Below are 18,724 nucleotides of genomic sequence, written 5' to 3'. Positions count from 1 at the left end.
CTAAGACAAAACATTCTTTATTCTTAGAGTTTCTGTAATAAATAGGTTTGGGGATGCTAGGTGAAGCAATTCCCGGGATGTTTTGAGGTATTTACAATTCCCGGTCAGTTGTATTTTTCTTGGAGGCTGCTGGAGCGTGGCCAGCGTTTCTCCCCGCTTGGCTGTAGGAGGATGCCGGCAGGAACTGTTTCTTTTGTTTATTTTGGTATCCCTCAACACCTTAACGCGGTGGGTGGCCCAGTCCAGCGCTCAGGGAATACTTTACCTGATTTTATTGCGACCCACCACTGGAGGCTTCCAGTGTTGGTGGGTAAGCCAGCAGTTCACGAGGCAGGGAGTATCCTAAAAATGGGGATCTGTTTAAATTGTCAGTGTGTCATGAGAACCAAGTACAGTGCAGGGCCAAAGGGCACAGGCTCTGGAGGAAGTTTGATTCCCAGCCCTACCACTCACTGTCCTGGGTAGGGTATGCCTCCATCTTCTCATATATCAAAGGAGGATCATAACAGAACCTTCCTTACAGGGCAGTGAAAATTAAATGAGTCCATACACGAAAAGTGCCTGGAATTATACTGGAATCCTCACACTCAGTAAATGTTAAGTATTGTTACGTTGCTCCTTCCGATAAGCATTAAGTATGTCGTTCTCTCTGTTACTCTCTAACAGCTGGAAGAGAAACTCAAGGAGAAGGTCGACATAAGTCTGACTGAACGAATCAATCTGACTGGAGAAATGGACACATTCAGCACGTATGTACTCGCGCGCCTGCTCGAGGCCCGAATTCCCCCTTCACGGAGCAGCGTGTCTCAGGCCGTCAGCGTAGGTTACTACAGAACCTGAGAAGTTTCCAGGGCCTTCTGTTGGATCAGGATTATTTTCTCCACCAGCCACCAAGGAGCCTTAGAAGTTGGTGCAGCTGCCCCCCATCCCGCCTCCTCAAATACAATCATTTTTAGCTTATGGGGGCTTTATTGTTGCCCTGTCTGGAATAACAAGAGAAAAGAAATCCCCCCTTGGCCATCCCTGCAGGAAGGTCAGGTCCAGGGCCTCCTATCTGACCCGCTAAATCTACAGAGAGCCAGCCCCACCTCCAGTGTTTCAAGGGTATAAAGGGTGAGCAGCCTGATTTTAGCCACTGGGGGGCGGGGGAGGGCAAGTGTATTTGGGGTGGAAGAGTGTCTGTCCAAGGAGTTCAGCCTGTAAAGCCTTCTTGAAACAGTTATTGCCCTGGTGCTACCTGGCAGGATTTTGTCCTGGTCGTTAAATGAGATTTGGGAAAGCCAAGCTTCTGCTTTCACATCAGCCACTTACTGAGGAAAAGTCCAAATTCTCTTCTTAGGTCATTTTCTCTCAACTTCCCCCCCACCCCCGCAAGATCTGATTTAAACATTTTGGGTAAACGGGTCCTTTTGGAGGAGGTAGCAAAGAGGAATTCTGGGTGTAGCAACTGGGGAGACGAGCCGTGGAATCTGGTGTCCTGACTGAGTAGGAACACATCCGAGTGAGACCAGGACACACAGCAAGAAGGAGGGCGGAGCCAAAACACTCCTCCTTGTCATTCATTCCTTTCTGAAATGAAACTCAAGTTTTTCTGAGGAAATGGTGCATCTAAGTTTTACACAGGTGCCTGAAACATTTGGAAGGGGCTGTGTCGGTCAGTCGTTCGTTCACAGTTCACTTTTGTAAGCTGTGCCCACAGTAGTGTGTTTGATTTGCAGTGTCATCTCCAGCAGCATTCAGCTGTTGGTTCAGGATCTCGATGCTGCCTGTGACCCCGCCCTGACAGCCATGAGCAAGGTAAGCTTTTAGGAAGTGCTTCTTCCTGAATGTCCAAGAGTGACCCCAGGTGGTTTCTCCCTGCCCTGCCTGTAGCTCCTGCAGGCTCTTCAGTGCTTAAAGCACCAGTTGGGAGGAGAACGGAGCCCTCCAGGAGTTTGCTAAAGCACTCAATTGATCTTGCACCTGAAGTCAATTGCCTGTCCTTTGAGAATGAGACGGGGAGCAGGTGTGTTTCCTAAGTTTGAAGGAGAGTTTGCTTTTTTTTTTTTAAATCGTTTTTATTTATTTATTTATTTTTGGCTGCGTTGGGCCTTCGTTGCTGTGCGCGGGCTTTCTTTAGTTGCGGCGAACGGGGGCTACTCTTCGTTGCAGTGCACAGGCTTCTCATTGCAGTGGCTTCTCTTGTCGCGGAGCACGGGCTCTAGGCGCACGGGCTTCAGTTGTGGCACGAGGGCTCAGTAGTTGTGGCTCAGGGGCTCAGTAGTTGTGGCTCACGGGCTCTAGATCACAGGCTCAGTAGTTGAAGCTCACGGGCTTAGTTGTTCCGCAGCATGTGGGATCTTCCTCGACCAGGGCTCGAACCTGTGTCCCCTGCATTGGCAGGCGGATTCTTAACCACTGCTCCACCAGGGAAGTCCGTGAGGTTGCCTTTGATCAGCATCTGACACATGCCGAAAACCCTTCGTGTGGCGGCAGTCACTTCAGACTCATTTTCATTCCTGCCCACTGAGAAGTTTTTCCGACTCTCTCTGCGCTCTCGTGAGGTGCAGGATCATTTGATCAGGTTGCGGACCCTGGTTTTCTAATATCGTGGTGGCCCGTCAGTCAGCCCTCAGTCCGCAGGCCCCTCCTTTGGCGCTTATCACGTGCAGCCTCATGTTGCTCTTTGGCTTTTACATGCCTGTGTCTTTTCTTCCTAAAAGAAAATCAGTTCCTTAAGTTCATGGACCACATAGAATAGAGAAGACTCATACTTGTTGATTAATTAAGTTGGAAATAGGCAATTCTTCATTGATTTCTAAGCCAAATAACACGAAGTTGCCCACTCTTTGAACCTTCTAGAGCAGAGGTCGGCAGACTACAGCCAGTGAGCCAAATCTGGTCTGCTGCCAGATAAAGTTTTATTGGAACACAGCCACGCTCATTCATTTATATATTATCTATGGCTGCTTTTGTGCTACAACGGCAGAATTAAGTAGTTGCAACTGAGACTAGATGACTCGCAAAGCCTAAGATATAAACAGTCTGGCCCTTTACAGAAAAAGTTTGCCAATGCCTATTCTAGAATCGTAGACTCTTGGAACATTCTTACAAATTCTAGAGAAAGAACTTCTCTGGGGCATACTGACCAGTAGCAGAGTAGAACACTGGCTTCGGAATCAGACAGACTTAACTCTCCTCATTTTTCCTTTGGGCGTGTTAAGCAAGTAACAACCTCTCTGGGCCCAAGTTACCTCATCAGTATGTGAAATGCCAGGATCTGCCTTCTGAGGAGAGTGACTGGTCTGGTGCCAATAACCGTTAGTCCTCTTTCCCTCTTGTCAGGAGTGGCCGTGTCACAAGGTTGTGTAAACACACATTTGCTGTGAATTTGGTTTTGTAGTAGATTGTAAATATTTAACAAAACTAGGGCTAAGACCAAAACTTAAGCTTTGGAGTTTTATGGCGCTCAGTGGGGAGTCCTGAGTAGCTGATGTCACAGAGTTTCCATTCAAAAGGCCCTTCCTTCCACCAATCAGATATGGATGTGTATTTCCAGCATCCAAGTGTTTACAAGCAGAATACTCCAAGCAGGCACAGGGAGACTCACTCATTTTCTGAAAGGAACGTGACTCTGAAGATTGGTTTTGTGGGTTCTGATTATCCCCTCGCTGCTGGGGAACACTCCCTACATCCTGAACATGATCTGTTCCGGCTGCCATCTCTCCTGCATTGCCACACACTTTCGATTGGAATGCAGCTGGCGAAAGAATTTTTACATTTACCAAAGGAAGAGTGGATTTTTTTTTTCAGTAAAATAACAGTTGTAGGGGGTTTAACACTCCAGGTGTTGCTTATATGAACTGTCAGTTCATTAGGTGGATTTCCCTCAAACTGCCCCCACCACCCATCTCTCCACCATACCCACACCAGCAAACACTAACAGAGACCATACCTCCAGAATCTTTTGTTTACATCATAGGAAAACCACAGATGTGGGAAGGCAGCAGCTGGGAGGCCGTTACTCTTTGTCTGAGTCTTCTGGAGTTCTAGCAAAATGAAATCCATGTGATGAAAATGACCAGATATAAACAAGCCAAGTGGTCACAAACTGATTAAACAAATACCCTCTGTTATTTGTGCCTGCCTTCTGTTCTGTGTAGTTTCTTCTAGGATTTTTTAAAACTTTTGTTTTGTGATAATGCTTATTCCTGTCTGTGATTCCATCATTTTTGCTGCTAGTTGAACAGTTCATTTCAGACTCTACCCAGCACGGTGCTGGGAGTCCCAAGGCTGGGAAAGATGTGGACCTTATTCCAAGGTGCTTAGATTCCAGAAAGTGTGGGGTAAGAGATGTGTGAGATGAGGGGGGTTAAGGTATGAGGAAATCAGTACCAGAAGTACAGAATACACCCTTCTCAAAGGAGGAGAGTTCAGGACTTCCCTGGCAGTCTGGTGGTTAGGACTCCGAGCTTCCACTGCAGGGTTCGATCCCTGGTTGGGCAACTAAGATCCCACATGTTGCGCTCGCACGCCCGTGCAGCGTGGCCAAAACAAAGCAAAACAAACAGACGAAAAAAGAGGAGGGTTCACATCCAGGTGGGGAAGCAAAGAAAGCCTTCTTAAGGAAGTAGCATTTGAAACAGACCACCAAGGATGGCAAAGTTTTGAAGAGATTTGTGATTAGGAGGGCATTCTGAGCTGAGTGACAACATGAACACAGGTTTATAAAGTTAGGAAAGCTCCGCACCTTGTCAGCATTGCCAGTCTCCTTACACATCTTTGGAATTCCACAGAGCACTCTGGGTGTGCTTGTACCTACGTAGTCAAGGCTGGAAACAGGGCTGCCCTTGAGGAGCTTATATTCTGGTGGGGCAAAAACTTAGAATAATTGATGCTGTAAATAACTATTTTATAAATGGTGAGAAAATGAGCATTGGGCTCGCCAAAGTGGAGCGGTGTTGTCAGATGATTCTGAGTTGAGGGAAGGAGGCTTCTTTGGCAAGATGGATTGAGCCAAGAAACTGAGTTATGTCATCCTCCTGCGAGGAGACCTCCTTCTCATTGAAGGCACCCCATGATCTCCTTGGTTAGCATACTGGGCTTTTATGATTTGTCCCTTCACTACCTTGTTGGTTCTGCCACTCCTGTGTGTATAACTATACTCCAGCCTCTGAGCCACTTTTCTTTCTCTGAATGCATTACTTTTTTTGTGGCTTCCACACCTTTTCTCATTCTGTTCTTTCTGCCTAGAATTCTCTTTCCGCCCTTGTCTGCCCAATTAGCTCACCCTTTAAAATCCAGTTCAGATGTCTGCCTGCTTTTAGAAAATTGAGGTATAATTCACATACAATAAAATTATCCTTTTAAAATGTATAATTCGGTGGAACCACTACCACCGTCTAATTCCAGGACATCTTCATCACATGAAAAAGAAACCCCATACTCGTTAGCAGTCACTCCCCATTTCCCTGACAGTCACAAATCTACTTTCTGTCTCTAGGGATTTGCCTGTTATGGACATTTCACGTAAATAGAATCAAACACTATGTGGCCTTTTGTGACTGGATTTCTCCACTTAGCCTAATGTTTTCGATGTTCATCTATGGGGTAGCACGTATCAGTACTTCACTCCTTTCTATGGCTGAATAATACTCCCTTGTATATGGTTAAACCACATTTGGTTTATTCACTGATCAGTCAATGGACATTTGGATTGAGTCCACTTTTTAACTCTTATGAGTAATGCTATGAATATTCATGTACATGTTTCTGTGTGAATATGTTTTCAATTCTCTTGTATACATACCTAGGAGTAGAACTGCTGGGTCATCTGGTAGCTCTACGTGTAACGTTTGAGGAGCTGCCAAACTGTTTTCCACAGCAGCTGCACCATTTTACATTCCTACCAGCAATGAGTGAAGGTTCTCATTTTTCTATATCAACACTCATCAACACTTTAAAAGAAAAATTATAGCCATTCTAGTGGGTGTGAAGTGGTATCTCATTGTGGTTTCAACTTGTATTTGCAGTTCCCTGATGACTAACACGTTGAGCAGCTTCTCATGTGCTTATTGGACATCTGTATATCTTCTTTGAAAAAATGTCAATTCAACTCCTTTGCCCATTTTAAAATTGGGTTGTCTTTCTATTGTTGAGTTGTGAAAGTTCTTTTTATAGTCTGGATACTAGACTCCTTGTCAGATACATGAATTGCAGATATTTTCTCCTTTTCCATGTGTTGTCTTTTTACTTTCTTGATCATGTGCATTGAAGCACTAAAGTTTTAAATTTTGATGAAGTTCAATTTTTGTATTTTTTCTTCTGGTGCTTGTGCTTTTGGTGTTACACCTATGATACCATTACCTAATCCAAAATTATGAAGATTTACACCTATATTTTCTTCTAAGTATTTTATAGTTTTAGCTCTTACATTTAGGCCTTCAATCCATTTTGAGTTAATTTTTGTATATGGTGTGAAGTAAGGATTCAGTTTCATTCCTTTGCATGTAGATGTCCAACTGTCCCGGTACCATTTGTTGAAAAGACTATTTATTCTTTACCCATTGGGTGGTCTTGAGACTCTTGTCAAAAATCAGTTGACCATAAGTACATGGGTTTATTTCTGGACTCTCAATTCTATTCCATTGATCTGTATGTCTTTCCTCATGCCAGTACCACACTGTTCTGATTATTATAGATTTGTAGTAAGCTTTAAAATCAGGAAGTATGCGTCTTCCAATTTTGTTCTTTTTCAAGATTGTTTTGGCTATTTTGAGTCTTTTCCAATGTCACCATTTTTGGTCTCATCCAGAGTGTTTTCCTCCCTCAAGACACCACGGCACCTATACTAACTCTCTACTTTGTTGTACAATTATTTTTATATCTGTGTCCCACCCCCGTTAAGCTTTGAACAACTCATGGGCTGTGTCTTACTCATTTTTTGATCTCCACAGCACAGCACAGTTCTTGTTTAACTGTAGTACTCCGTGAATGACTTTGAAAGTAAAAAAGACAGGAAGAACAAAAGTTTGTAGACACCCATTTGACCAAAGAATGGTGACAAAGTAAGGCATAGGTAGTAACTCTCCTGAACAGATTTAGCTGGGTAGAGCTGGTAGACATAGGTTAGGAAACTTGGGCATCTTTATTGGAAACGGCAGGATTGTAGACTCCTGGAAGCCTCCAGGCGCATCCAGGTGCTGTTGAGGATGACGTGATGCTCCTGGATGGTACTTAATAGCAGGGCTTCTTTCTTCAACAAGTAGCATCCTGGAGCTGATTGAAGAAAAGTCAGAAATAGGAAATGCCCACATCTAGCTATTAGCTTCCCAGCTGTGGGCAAGAGCCCTGCTGCTGGAAAAGGAGAGGAGAACACAGAGGGGCAAAGTTTGGTAGAAAATCCACAGGAATGTCTTTAAACAGGCCAGGCCCACAAGGAGGGAGGGGAATATGAGGAGAGTTTAGTGGTTTCTCTGAAACTGTAACCTAGAGATTACAGTAGTGTTGATGATAAGTTATGTCAAAATTACCTTTCAGACCACTTTCCCCTCCCATATTGCATTATTCTCTTAGATGAGCTCTGTGAGATGATAGTAAGTTGTTATCTACCAAGCGAGCGCGCTTACCAGGAATCAGCACCCAAAGGCATTATCTCATTTAATTCTGACAAATATGTAAGGTACCTGTGTTAGTTCCTTCTCTCTTTCACAGATAAGGGAACTGAAACTCAGAGAAGTTAGGTGGCTTGTCAGATCTCTTAGATAACATGTGGCAGAGCCAGGGCTCTGGTCTCCCCTCTGTGCAGGATTGTACCACACCGCACTTACAGAGTAAGAGTTAGTGTTTTTGGCACACGTGGAAACTGAGGCAAAAATGAGCGTAAGCAACTTGTCTAAAAGCGCGGAAATGATGACAGTGTGTGCCCGGTACTGCTGGGTTCACACGAGTGTGCATTCACGCTCACTTTGACTATGAGCTCTTCAAGCACTTACAAGCATCCTGTTAGATATTGGTCTTCAGCATTTCTCAATCTGACACTGACTTTCCTGCAGGGGAGAAATCGGGTTGAGCAGCCAACCCAAGTAGTGCAGTCTGCTCTGCACGTTTCTCCCTAAAACTGATGAATTGTCCTTCTGGGGTGTGTGTTGCTTGGTTTTCTTTTTCATAAAGAAAGCCATATAGGTTTATAACAGCGAAGCCAAGAATAAAACCAAGTCTCCTGATTCTTGAAAAGGAAGTTGTTTGGAGTGCTTTGGTGGGAATGTGAAGAGTTTTGTCTTTTAAATGTAAATTCTGTGAATTCTTAGGAATTAGTATGTCTGCTTATGGCCTTTTGTAGGATTTTTTTTTTTAACAAGTAGGATTAAAAAAAAAAAAATCTGTGGCTTCCTTAAAAGGTCCTGTGGTGCTCTCCTCACTCTGTCCTTTTCCCTAGGGCTGCTCACATCACTAGATTTAAAGAATCTAAGTCTCTGTCCAAAATCAAACAAACTTAGCTTTTTGCCCATTAATGGTAGTTTTAAGAAAAAAAAAAACAAACCCAAATTAAATTTCCTTACAGTCTGGCATGTAATTTCTATTAGGTTTCAAGATCATGAACATGTACTAATTTAGGAGGCTGCCTTACTATCCCCCAAAGACATTTCGAAATAGCTAGAACAGTCCTCAAATCTGTTCTCATTTCCCTCTGTCATTAAAATGTAGATCTGTTTCAGGAGGCCCACAGAGCTCCATGGTTAAGAAATCCTCAATTTCATGTACCACCTATAATCACAGCACATCTTTCTTTCTTCGTAAAAGAGATTTTTTTTTCATTATGACCAAAACAAATTACCTTCATTACAGAAAATTACAGATTTTTAAAAAGAAGAAAATTTGGGCTTCCCTGGTGGCGCAGTGGTTGAGAGTCTGCCTGCCGATGCAGGGGACACAGGTTTGTGCCCCAGTCTGGGGAGATCCCACATGCCGCGGAGCAGCTGGACCCGTGAGCCATGGCCACTGAGCCTGCGCGTCCGGAGCCTGTGCTCCGCAATGGGAGAGGCCACAACAGTGAGAGGCCCGCGTACCACAAAAAAAAAGAAGAAGAAAATTTAAATCACCCATAATTCTGATTAATAGACATATTTCATTCTTTCTATGCATATACTTTTAAATAAGTTTATACTTTAGTTACTGTGTAACCTGTTTTTCTCATTTAGCAGGTTTTAATAGTTTTCTGTGTCGTTTGATCTAGAGCTATGATATTTTTAGTGATTGCATAGTATTCCATAGTACAGAGTATTTACTGTTAAAATCATAACAATAGTTAACATTTACCATGGAATTAATACATGCCAGGTACTATGTTATGAGCATTCGCTGTGCTGTCTTTCAGTAACTGTATAGATTATACACATTATCATCATCCCAATTCTATGTCTGAGAAAACTGAGGCACAGAGAGTTTGGTCACTTGCCCAAGTCACTCACTTAGCAAGTTGCACAGACAGTATTAGAACTCATCACTGGTGACTCCAGATTCCTTCATCCTAAGTACTATCATCTATTGCCCTTGAAATGTAAGTGATCATTTCACTTTTGATGGATTTTTGGCTATTTCCAATTTTTCACATTTATAAACAGTATGACAGTGGACAAGTTCGTGTGTGTGTATGTTTTCTGAGCCTTCATAATTATTAACTTCAGATTAACTGCTGTGAAATTGCAGAGATCTAAAGCTATGTAAAATGCTAAGATTTTTTGATAGATATTTTAAATTTGCCTTTAAGAAAGGTTATACGGGGGGCTCCCCTGGTGGCGCAGTGGTTGAGAGTCCGCCTGCCGATGCAGGGGACATGGGTTCGTGCCCCGGTCCAGGAGGGTCCCACATGCCGCGGAGCGGCTAGGCCCGTGAGCCATGGCCGCTGAGGCTGTGCGTCCGGAGCCTGTGCTCTGCAATGGGAGAGGCCACAGCAGTGAGAGGCCCGCGTACCGCAAAAAAAAAAAAAAAAAAAGAAAGAAAGATTATACGGGGACTTCCGTGGTGGTGCAGCGGTTAAGAATCCGTCTGCCAATGCAGGGGACACGGGTTTGAGCCCTGGTCTGGGAAGATCCCACCTGCCGTGGAGCAACTAAGCCTGTGCACCACAACTACTGTGCCTGCACTCTAGAGCCCGCGAGCCACAACTACTGAGCCCACGTGCCACAACTGCTGAGCCCGTGTGCCACAACTACTGAAGCCCGTGTGCCTACAGCCTGTGCTCCGAAACAAAGAGAAGCCACCGCAATGAGAAGGCCGCGCACTGCAACGAAAAGTAGCCCCCCCTCGCTGCAACCAGAGAAAGCCCGCGTGCAGCAAGGAAGACCTAATGCAGCCAAAAATAAAAATAAATAAATTTATTTAAAAAAAAAAGAAAAGTTATACAAATTCACCTTCCCATTGGCCCAGCAATGAATGGGAAAAAAAATCTACACCTATATCATCTTCTTTTAATATTTATTTATTTTGTTATTTTGGCTGCTCCGGGTCTTAGTTGTGGCACGTGGGATCTTTTTTGCGGCATGCGAACTCTTAGTTGCGGCATGCATGTGGGGTCTAGTTCCCCTATCAGGGATCAAACCCGGGCCCCCTGCATTGGGAGCATGCAGTCTTACCCACTGGACCACCAGGGAAGTCCCTATATCTATATATCTTCTTAGAGCCTTTTTTGCTCCACTTTCTATCCTGGGTCTTCTTGGTTTTCCTCCTGGAGTTAAGGAATGTGTATCCCTGAGCAAAGAGGTGAGGAGAGTCATCCTTTCCTCCCCCTCTGCACCACCATCACCACCACTACATCATCTACTGTGGACAAGCTCATTCTGTACGTAGATTTTGCTTGCCCCCCAGATCCCTCAGCGAATTTCAAGTTCATTTCAGGTGGTAACACTTCTTTTGGAAAGCAACGTGGTAAAGTGGAAAGAACATGGATTTTGGAGTTAGTCAGACCAATATCTAGATCTCAACCATTCGGACTTACCAGTTATGCTTCATTAGACCAGCCCCTTATTGTCCGCAAGCCTGTCTTATCATCTATAAAGCAGGGGTAAGAATACCTTCTTCGCTGCATAATCATAAGCAGTAGGTTCACAGGAAAATGTCAGTCATCGTGCTTGGTGCACAGTAGGTGCTCGATAGATGTTCCCTCCTCTTTTTTATTTCCCCCACAGTACAGCACAGTTCAGTGCTGTACATGGGGAAGGTGCCTAGAAACATAGCACACGCTTGTTCTATGAGTAAAAGTAGCCCCGACAGACATGAGAGTGTGCGCGTGTGCATGTGTGCATGCCTGGGGCCAGTGGCCCAGCAGCCTAAACTGTAGCACTAGACTGATTACCTGCAGTGTTCCCAGACTCCACATATCTGAATCCATGCTCTGTACAGCTCTACTCCCATGATCAAGATGAGTACTTGGGAAGTTGAATTCTCACTTAAGGAAAATCAGTTTCTTAGGAGACCCCTTTGTAAGTTTTACACAGCTGTGGAGAAACACAAGTTCCATAGTAAACTAGTGTGGAGCCCTGTCCTCTGATCAGTGGATGGGTCAGAATTCTCTGCTCCTGTGGGTTCTCGCCAGGAAGAATGAGCATCTCCCTGACGCTCCCTGTGAGGTGCAGCCACACACTCCTCCCCAGGTGGCAGAAACCACGGGCGCTGGCGACGCCCCGGGCCTCACAACCTCTCCCTCAGGCCAAGTGTGGGGTCCTGCAGGCTCTGGCATTGTCCTCTTGATCCTTTCCTTGCTTGCTGTTTCTGTCACTCCTACATCTTAGTTACCGCTTCTTTTGCAAACTGTTTTTCTTGTTTATATAGCACCAGTGGTATTCAACCCCACCCCACCTTCTAAACAAGAAGTGCAGAAGGAAAAACTTGAAGTATGGAGGGGTAAATTTCAAAGGTCAGATGCAAAGTTCATCTGAAAAAGTTGGAGTCTTACTTCGACTGATGGCTTTTCAGGATGTTTGTTCTTCCAGTGCAAGCTACTGTTTGTGTCCCTTTTTGAAAGAGAACTTTGCTTGATCCCTGTGTATTTCATTAGCTTCTCCGTGAGAAACTAGGCTCCCCTTGAACTAGGGCCAGTTGAGTGCTTTGTTCTTTGTTTTCTTTGTTTTAAATCATTTGTTAACAAGTGTCTAGGAAGTGGCCTCGTATAGTGCTTGGGCTGTAGATGGACCTGCGCTGCCTCCCCTCTGCTGTTGACTAGCTGTGTGACTTTGGGCAGGTGACCTCTCCTCTTTGAGCTTTTTGAGTCTCCTCGTCAATAAGACCGCTGTGAGGAAGATGACGTCTGAATAGTAATGAGATGATGTTTGCAAAGTGCCAGGCCAAGCAGCCTGCACACGGTAGGCCCTGATGTAGGTATATTGGGTCATTCGAGTTACAGCCCAAACCCTAAGTCATTGGGATGGGTGATGGCAAAGCATCCGTCCTAGGCAGTGGCTGGACAGCATCACCGCTGACGATATTTTGTTCATTTTTTAGAAAATAGTCCGAGCAATGTCAACTTTCATTGTTTTCCAGTACTTTAAATTCTTTTCTTACTTCATAAAGCTGACTTAAATTTAAACTTGCGAATCTACTTGACTTTTGCCAATACTTCCTTTAACTTGACCGGTGGAGTCCTAACTGGCTTAAGTATTAAGGCAAATCCAGTCTTTTCACACCGATTCCCAATGTGGGCACGTATTGAGGTGGCCAGTGGTGATCAAGAGGAGATAGCTCTCCAGCGGGAACTTGAACTCTCACGCCACACACTCCGTCTTGCCCCGGAGCTGCTTTGAAACCGATGGCAGGACATGTCACCACCTCCCTCTGTGGTTGTCTTCTGTCGATGGAGAACCGTTGTGCGTAGATAATTGTTTATGAACTTTTTGAGCTGTTGAAACCTAAACTGCTGCCGACTTGGAAAACAGTGGTCATTACTATGGACGAGCTTTGCGTCGGGTGGAGGGGTGGTGCATCCCACTCTCTACCCAGTTGACTGTGCCGTCCTGGGGCCTGCTGCTCCGGAGCCGCTGCCGAGCTGGGAGCGGAAGATGAAGCGTAGGTGCTAACAGCACCTGCCAATTCTGGCCTCAACCCTGTGCGCTCATTTAAAACCCCCTAGGATGTTCCTTGTTTGGATGGGTCACATCTCTAAAATCAGATGGAAGAGAAGCCTCTTGAATAAAATAGAAGAAAAAGAGGAAAAGATTACACATAGCCAAAGAATTAGAATATAAAGTCAGTTCATATTAGACTTTTCTACCATCTCTCCGTTCTTCATTTTTATTTTTTTCCCAGTAAGAGAATTAGAGACCCTTTTCTTTCTGGAGCCTCACTGTGAAAGCTTGCGTAAGACTTCATGTGCCTGGGCCTTGGTTTTCTTATCTGTAAAATGAAGACAGAGGTGCCTTCCTGCTTTGCCATGGTTCTGTCCTTGCACAGACTGAAAGCTTTCAGGATATAAATATCTGCTGACTTGAAGAAACATTCGGGTAAAACATAGAGTCATTTGAGCTTCCCAGGAGCTGGGGGATCATCCACGTACAATATGATTCTTTCAAACAAGTTCTCTCAGGATTGAATTTTTCCTTTCCCCAAGAGCTCTATAAAAATAGTATTTTCTTGCCAGAGACATCAAGGCCTCAGAACTACTGCCCTCGTTCTGTGAACGTGTTACATGGTTTGTGTTTGGCTTAGGGTCTTTTTATCAGACAGCCCGGCTCTGTTCTGAGAGGCTGACTCAGCAGAGCCCCAGCGCGGGGCAGGCTGGGAGCTGGTAAGACCTCCCTTCTCCCATGTGTATCCGAGGCGGAAGCAGTATCACACCACTGCTTCTTCCTCCCTTTTACTGTACATGCTTTCAGAGCATTTTCCCTAGTTCTCCTCAGGTTGTGAGAACTTAAGCCCAGCAGGTCTCTCGTGTTTGTTCATGGCCTGGTCAGGGGTCACACAGGGCTTCTCAGTGATGCCCATCTCCCCCGCACCTGCCATCTACACAGTCCCTGCCCCGTTCCCCATGGCACTGTCTTAACCTCTGACCTGCCCCTCGTGTTTGCCAGAGATCCTCTTTCCTTCCCCTTGATTGAAATCCCACATAACCCCAAAGGCTCTAGGAGTAAGAGTCTAATGTTTGATTATGAAAATTTTCAATTATATACAAAAGTAGAGAAAACAGAAAAGTAGAAGAAATAAGCCACCAAAAAGCAGAGAAAATAAGCTACAAGGATATAATGTACAACACAGGGGATATAGCCAATATTTTATAATAACTATAAATGGAGCATCACCTTTCAAAACTGTGAGTCACTCAGAAACCAGCACAACATTGTAAATCAACTATACTTTTTAAAAGTTGTGAGTTGCTATATTGTACACCTGTAACTGTTGCTGTATTATACACCTGTACAACACACCTGTATTGTACAGCAACTATACTTCAGAAAAAATAGAGAAAACAGTATAATGAACCTCATGTACCCATCACCCAGCTTCACTAATCTTGTTTCACCTGCTCCTCCCAGCACTAGATTATTTTGAAGCAAGTCTCACAGGTCATATTGTTTCTAATTTCCTTTTTAAAAAAAAAAAAAAATCTCCAATTTGGGACTTCCCTGGCGGTCCGGTGGTTAAGACTCAGCCTTCCAATGCAGGGGGTGCGGGTTCAATCCCTGGTCGAGGAACTAAGGTCCCACATGCTGCAGGGTACGGCAAAAAAAAAAAAAAAAAAAAACCCCAACTCCTCCCCGTGTACCTGAGAGAAGGGCATTCCAGGTTTCCTTTCGTGTGGCCCAGCCACCTCTCGGGTTTCCCAAGCTGCCAGCCTGGTCGGAAGTAGACGTCCCTCCCCTGTCCACCCACAGCGCCTTTCAGGTGGAGCAGCTTGTAGAAGACTACGACCCAGTTCATCTGCCTGGTGAGGGTTCGTTTAGAAAGAAGGTGGCACTTAGACGAGGAGGGAAGGCTGTTTGAAGCCTGAGAGGGACAGGGTAGGAAAAGGTACACTTCACTGTCAGGGAAAAGGTGGGCTTACTTGTTTCTATTCATGATTAGCTCCTATAGACAGGGAGAGACAAACCCCCCCAAGACAAATCAGCCTCCGTGACAGCAAGTCACGGGCTCATTTCCACCACCCTTGCCCCTTCCTCGCTAAGAGGTAAGGCTATCCTCCAGCAGAGGACCTAAAGGCTTGTCCCGCCCTGTCTCCATTTTCAGATGCAGTGGCAGAACGTGGAGCATGTCGGTGACCAGAGCCCCTACGTCACCTCTGTCATTCTTCACATTAAACAGAACGTCCCCATCATCCGTGACAACCTGGCTTCCACGCGGAAATACTTCACACAGTTCTGCATTAAATTTGCAAAGTAAGTCCTAGAACATCCTCATCACTGGGTTGTTCTGAATGCCATGCTGACCACCAGCACGCGCCCGATCCAGGTGTCCCCGCCGTCCAGCTAATTTTTTTGTACCCCAGAGAAGCATAAGAAACTAAATTTGCTACTTAAGGTCCTAAAGAACAGTAGCAGCCATACAGTCATCCTCATTAAGACAGACAGAAGTGAGTGGGGAGCTCCTGTCATTCGAATTACGTGGACATGATGACACCCCTGCCTCCCCCCAGGTTTGGGTAATGAAAAGTATTTTTCAACATTTCATGTATGTATTTTGTGTCTCCAGCTAGATGATAAGCTTTTTAAGGGTAGGAACCGTGGGTTGTTTCTTTTGAGCCTTGTCTTACTCCTTCCTCATGGCACTCGTTACTGTGGCTGCTGGAATGTATCCACTTGTGGGCATGCGTGAGCCCAGGGAAGGTACTAGAAATCGGGGAGAGCAAGTCAGGGAGCCAGTCCATTGCCAAGTAGGTGGAGTGAACACTGCGCTGCGTGTCTTCCTGCCACGTCCTCCTGTGTGGCCATTTCTGGCTTGTTTTAAAGAGGGGAAATGGTCTGGTCCCTCGACAGTCAGCATCTGGCTATAGCACTGTTTCTCTGGAGACCGGACACCGTGGAGGGTCAGTACCTCCTCTGACCAAGTATCAAACAAGCGTTTTGGCAGACTTCGCAGGCAAGGGCCTCAGGAAGATGGGCCCAGTCCCAGCTACTGAATTTAGGTTGTTCTCATCCAAGTCCCAAAGGGTGATTTAGGGCTCCAAGTTTCTGTCTTCCCCAGATCTCTCCCAGTTTGTGTTCAATTAAGGCTTTCCCTCACAAATGAATCCCTCAGGAGCAACAGTTACGGAGTGGCTTGTGGCGTAAGCTTCAGTTCCCAGTTTGTCAGGAAAGGCGCGCGTGGCCTCTCCCGGGAGGCATTGACATGTGCGGGGCGGCGGGTAGGCCAGGAGCGGACACCCCTCCACTCTCTGGGTGCTCCTTAACGCGTGTTGAAAGCATTGCTGGTAAATCACACTGTGACACTCCCCGTAACCCCGGGTAGAAACAGCGTCTCTAGAAAAATTGGCCGTGGCCAAGAACCTCCAGTGCGATGCACGGGGGTCTGATGGAGCCAATGTTAAAGTGAGTCAGGGGTCCACTTACTTACCTAGTCCCGGCGTCCGCCTCACATTCTCTCAGAGCCCTTTGCTTTCATTACTAAGCCCATATTGGGTGAGCTGGGAAGAGGATGCCCACCTCTCACATCTGGAAAAGTTTAACCTGTGATCTAAAAAGCGGTTTTCTCATTTAATCCCCGGTACCCTCTCATCATTATAAACTCCCAGCTGAAGGCCAGAACCCTCAGATGGGCGCTGTGAGAAAACCCTTCTGCAGCCAAGAGCGATAACTGCCACCACTGCAGCGGCCTGGAGGAGCCTCTGGCAGTTACCCGTCACGTTGCTGGAGCTCTTCCCACACAGACATGTCCCTGGTCCCTAGATCTTCCCCGCCCCACCCCTACAGTCTAGCACACAGAGCCAGTTCAAGGGCACGCTCGAAGCCTACTCTAGTGTGAAGTAATTTAGGTTATAAACTGTGCGCGTCATTGCCATTGGTCGTAATGCAATCTCACACTACTTGGCTCTGCTTTAGAGCCCGAAGGATCCCTTCCACATAGGCCCTTGTCCTCACCCCCTCCTGATCAATCGGCAGGCATTCCCGTAGATCTGATATCTGGAGCTGACATCTCTTTCCTTTTAACTTCCCTTCTCATCTCACTAACGCAAAGCCTTGGATGTTTCCTTTTGCCTCCACTGGGTCTCTGAAGCAACCACAGTCTCTCCTGTTTAGACATCAGGATCACCCCGCTGATTGAAACTACTGTTTGAACCATAAGCGACTTCCCTCATCCACTCAGCTGATTCTCCTCCATTCAGTCATGGAGATGATAGATCTCTTACTAGTGGTTGGAGGGATAAAATCAGAAGTGTTAAAAACGTCCTGGTAAAGTGCTGGTACCATGCTGACATTTAAAAAGCGTTAGCTGTTACCATTATTATTTATTATTTATTCAGCGTGCAGTCCGTTGAGCGCCTGCTGTGTTCCAGATGCAGAGTTAAGTGCTTTGGCTTAGTAGACGTGGTCCCTGTCTGCATTTGCCTTACGGTCAAGTGGAGGGAAGTAGACGTGTAAGCAAATAAGTGTAACAGAGTAGGTTACGTATTAGGCTAGAGGTCTGTGAACTCTGCAGAGTATGGTGGAGGTGACTGAGGAAAGGCTTCATAGGAAAGCTGGCCTTGAGCAGAGTCCGGGAGACATGTGTGCACTGACCTGCAAGGCCGTGGGGAAGGGCGTTCCAGGCAGAGGGAGCAGCGTGAGCAAGTGCACAGAGGCATCAGACAGCCTCTACAGAGTCGTAGGATCTGCAAGTGGCCCAGCCCACTTGAAGCACAGCGCACTAGGGCTTAGCAAGATGGGGCTGGGGAGAGAGAGTCAAGACAGTGAAGGAAGGCCTGTCTGCAGCCATCGCAAGAATTGTAATCAGGGGAGCGTCTTGGTCATGTTTGCATCTGAAATATTGATAGATTTCTTTGGCAGCTGGCTGATGGATGAGAAATGATAAGGCCGAAGGCTAGGAGACCAGTTAGGAAACAACTGAAAGAGCTCTAGTGAGAAAGAGAAGGGCAGCGGCAGGGGGCTGGTCAGGAGGGGTGGGTGTGGGCCTTCAGGGAAGAGCTGGGAACTGATTGGATAATGGAGTTGAGGGCAAGGGTATGGTTTCTGACTTGGATGACTGGGCAGAGGAGATCCAGTCCCCTGAGCCTGGTTTTGGGGTGGGGCTGAGTCTTGGATATGCTGGGGTCGAGGTACTGGTGCCATGCCAGTGGGATGTCCAGTAGGCCACTGGATAGCAGAGTGGGCACACGCATTCTGGGAAAGATGTGGAGGGAGCAGAGCGTGGCGAGCGCAAGCCTGAGAGCAGCATTTGGAGAGTGAGGAGAGGGAGAGGCTGGCCAGGCTTTACCTCGACCTCCAAGCCCTTTATTGCCATGGTCCTCCCTTCGTCGTGGGCCCTGTGTTCTCCTGGTCAGCTCACTCTGAATCTGGCCTGATTATAGGCATTTCCGGTTCCCACATCTTCTGTTCTGCACCAGTACAACTCAGCCTTCCCTACACAGGCCTCTGCAGTTTTTTTTCTAAAAAGCCCTCCTGACCTATTAAAATCATATTCTCCCTTTCCCCAAACCAGCATCATCAATCTACCTGGCCCAGGTTGCCCTTCAGTCCCCAGTAAACTTTTTGGAGATCATGTATTTTGTTCCCTGATCTGACAGTTACTCCCTTAGCATTTATTTCCTATTTTTTTGCATTTAAGA

The 18,724-nt window shown here is 46.0% G+C and overlaps 1 protein-coding gene across 1 annotated transcript in view; it reads left to right on the top strand.

Annotated features, from left to right (window-relative positions):
* Positions 1 to 18,724, top strand: part of VPS53 (VPS53 subunit of GARP complex) — a 125,588-nt gene that overhangs the window by 89,550 nt on the left and 17,314 nt on the right. The window contains exons 16-18 of the mRNA XM_082678510.1: positions 667 to 749; positions 1,719 to 1,797; positions 15,193 to 15,341. Coding sequence (XP_082534636.1) covers positions 667 to 749; positions 1,719 to 1,797; positions 15,193 to 15,341 — 311 coding nt within the window. The remainder of the gene's footprint in view (positions 1 to 666; positions 750 to 1,718; positions 1,798 to 15,192; positions 15,342 to 18,724) is intronic.

The sequence above is a fragment of the Grampus griseus genome (assembly GCF_964374135.1).
Source record: "Grampus griseus genome assembly, chromosome: 20".
Lineage (NCBI taxonomy): Eukaryota > Metazoa > Chordata > Mammalia > Artiodactyla > Delphinidae > Grampus > Grampus griseus.
This window is presented reverse-complemented; position numbering and strand designations above follow the sequence as displayed.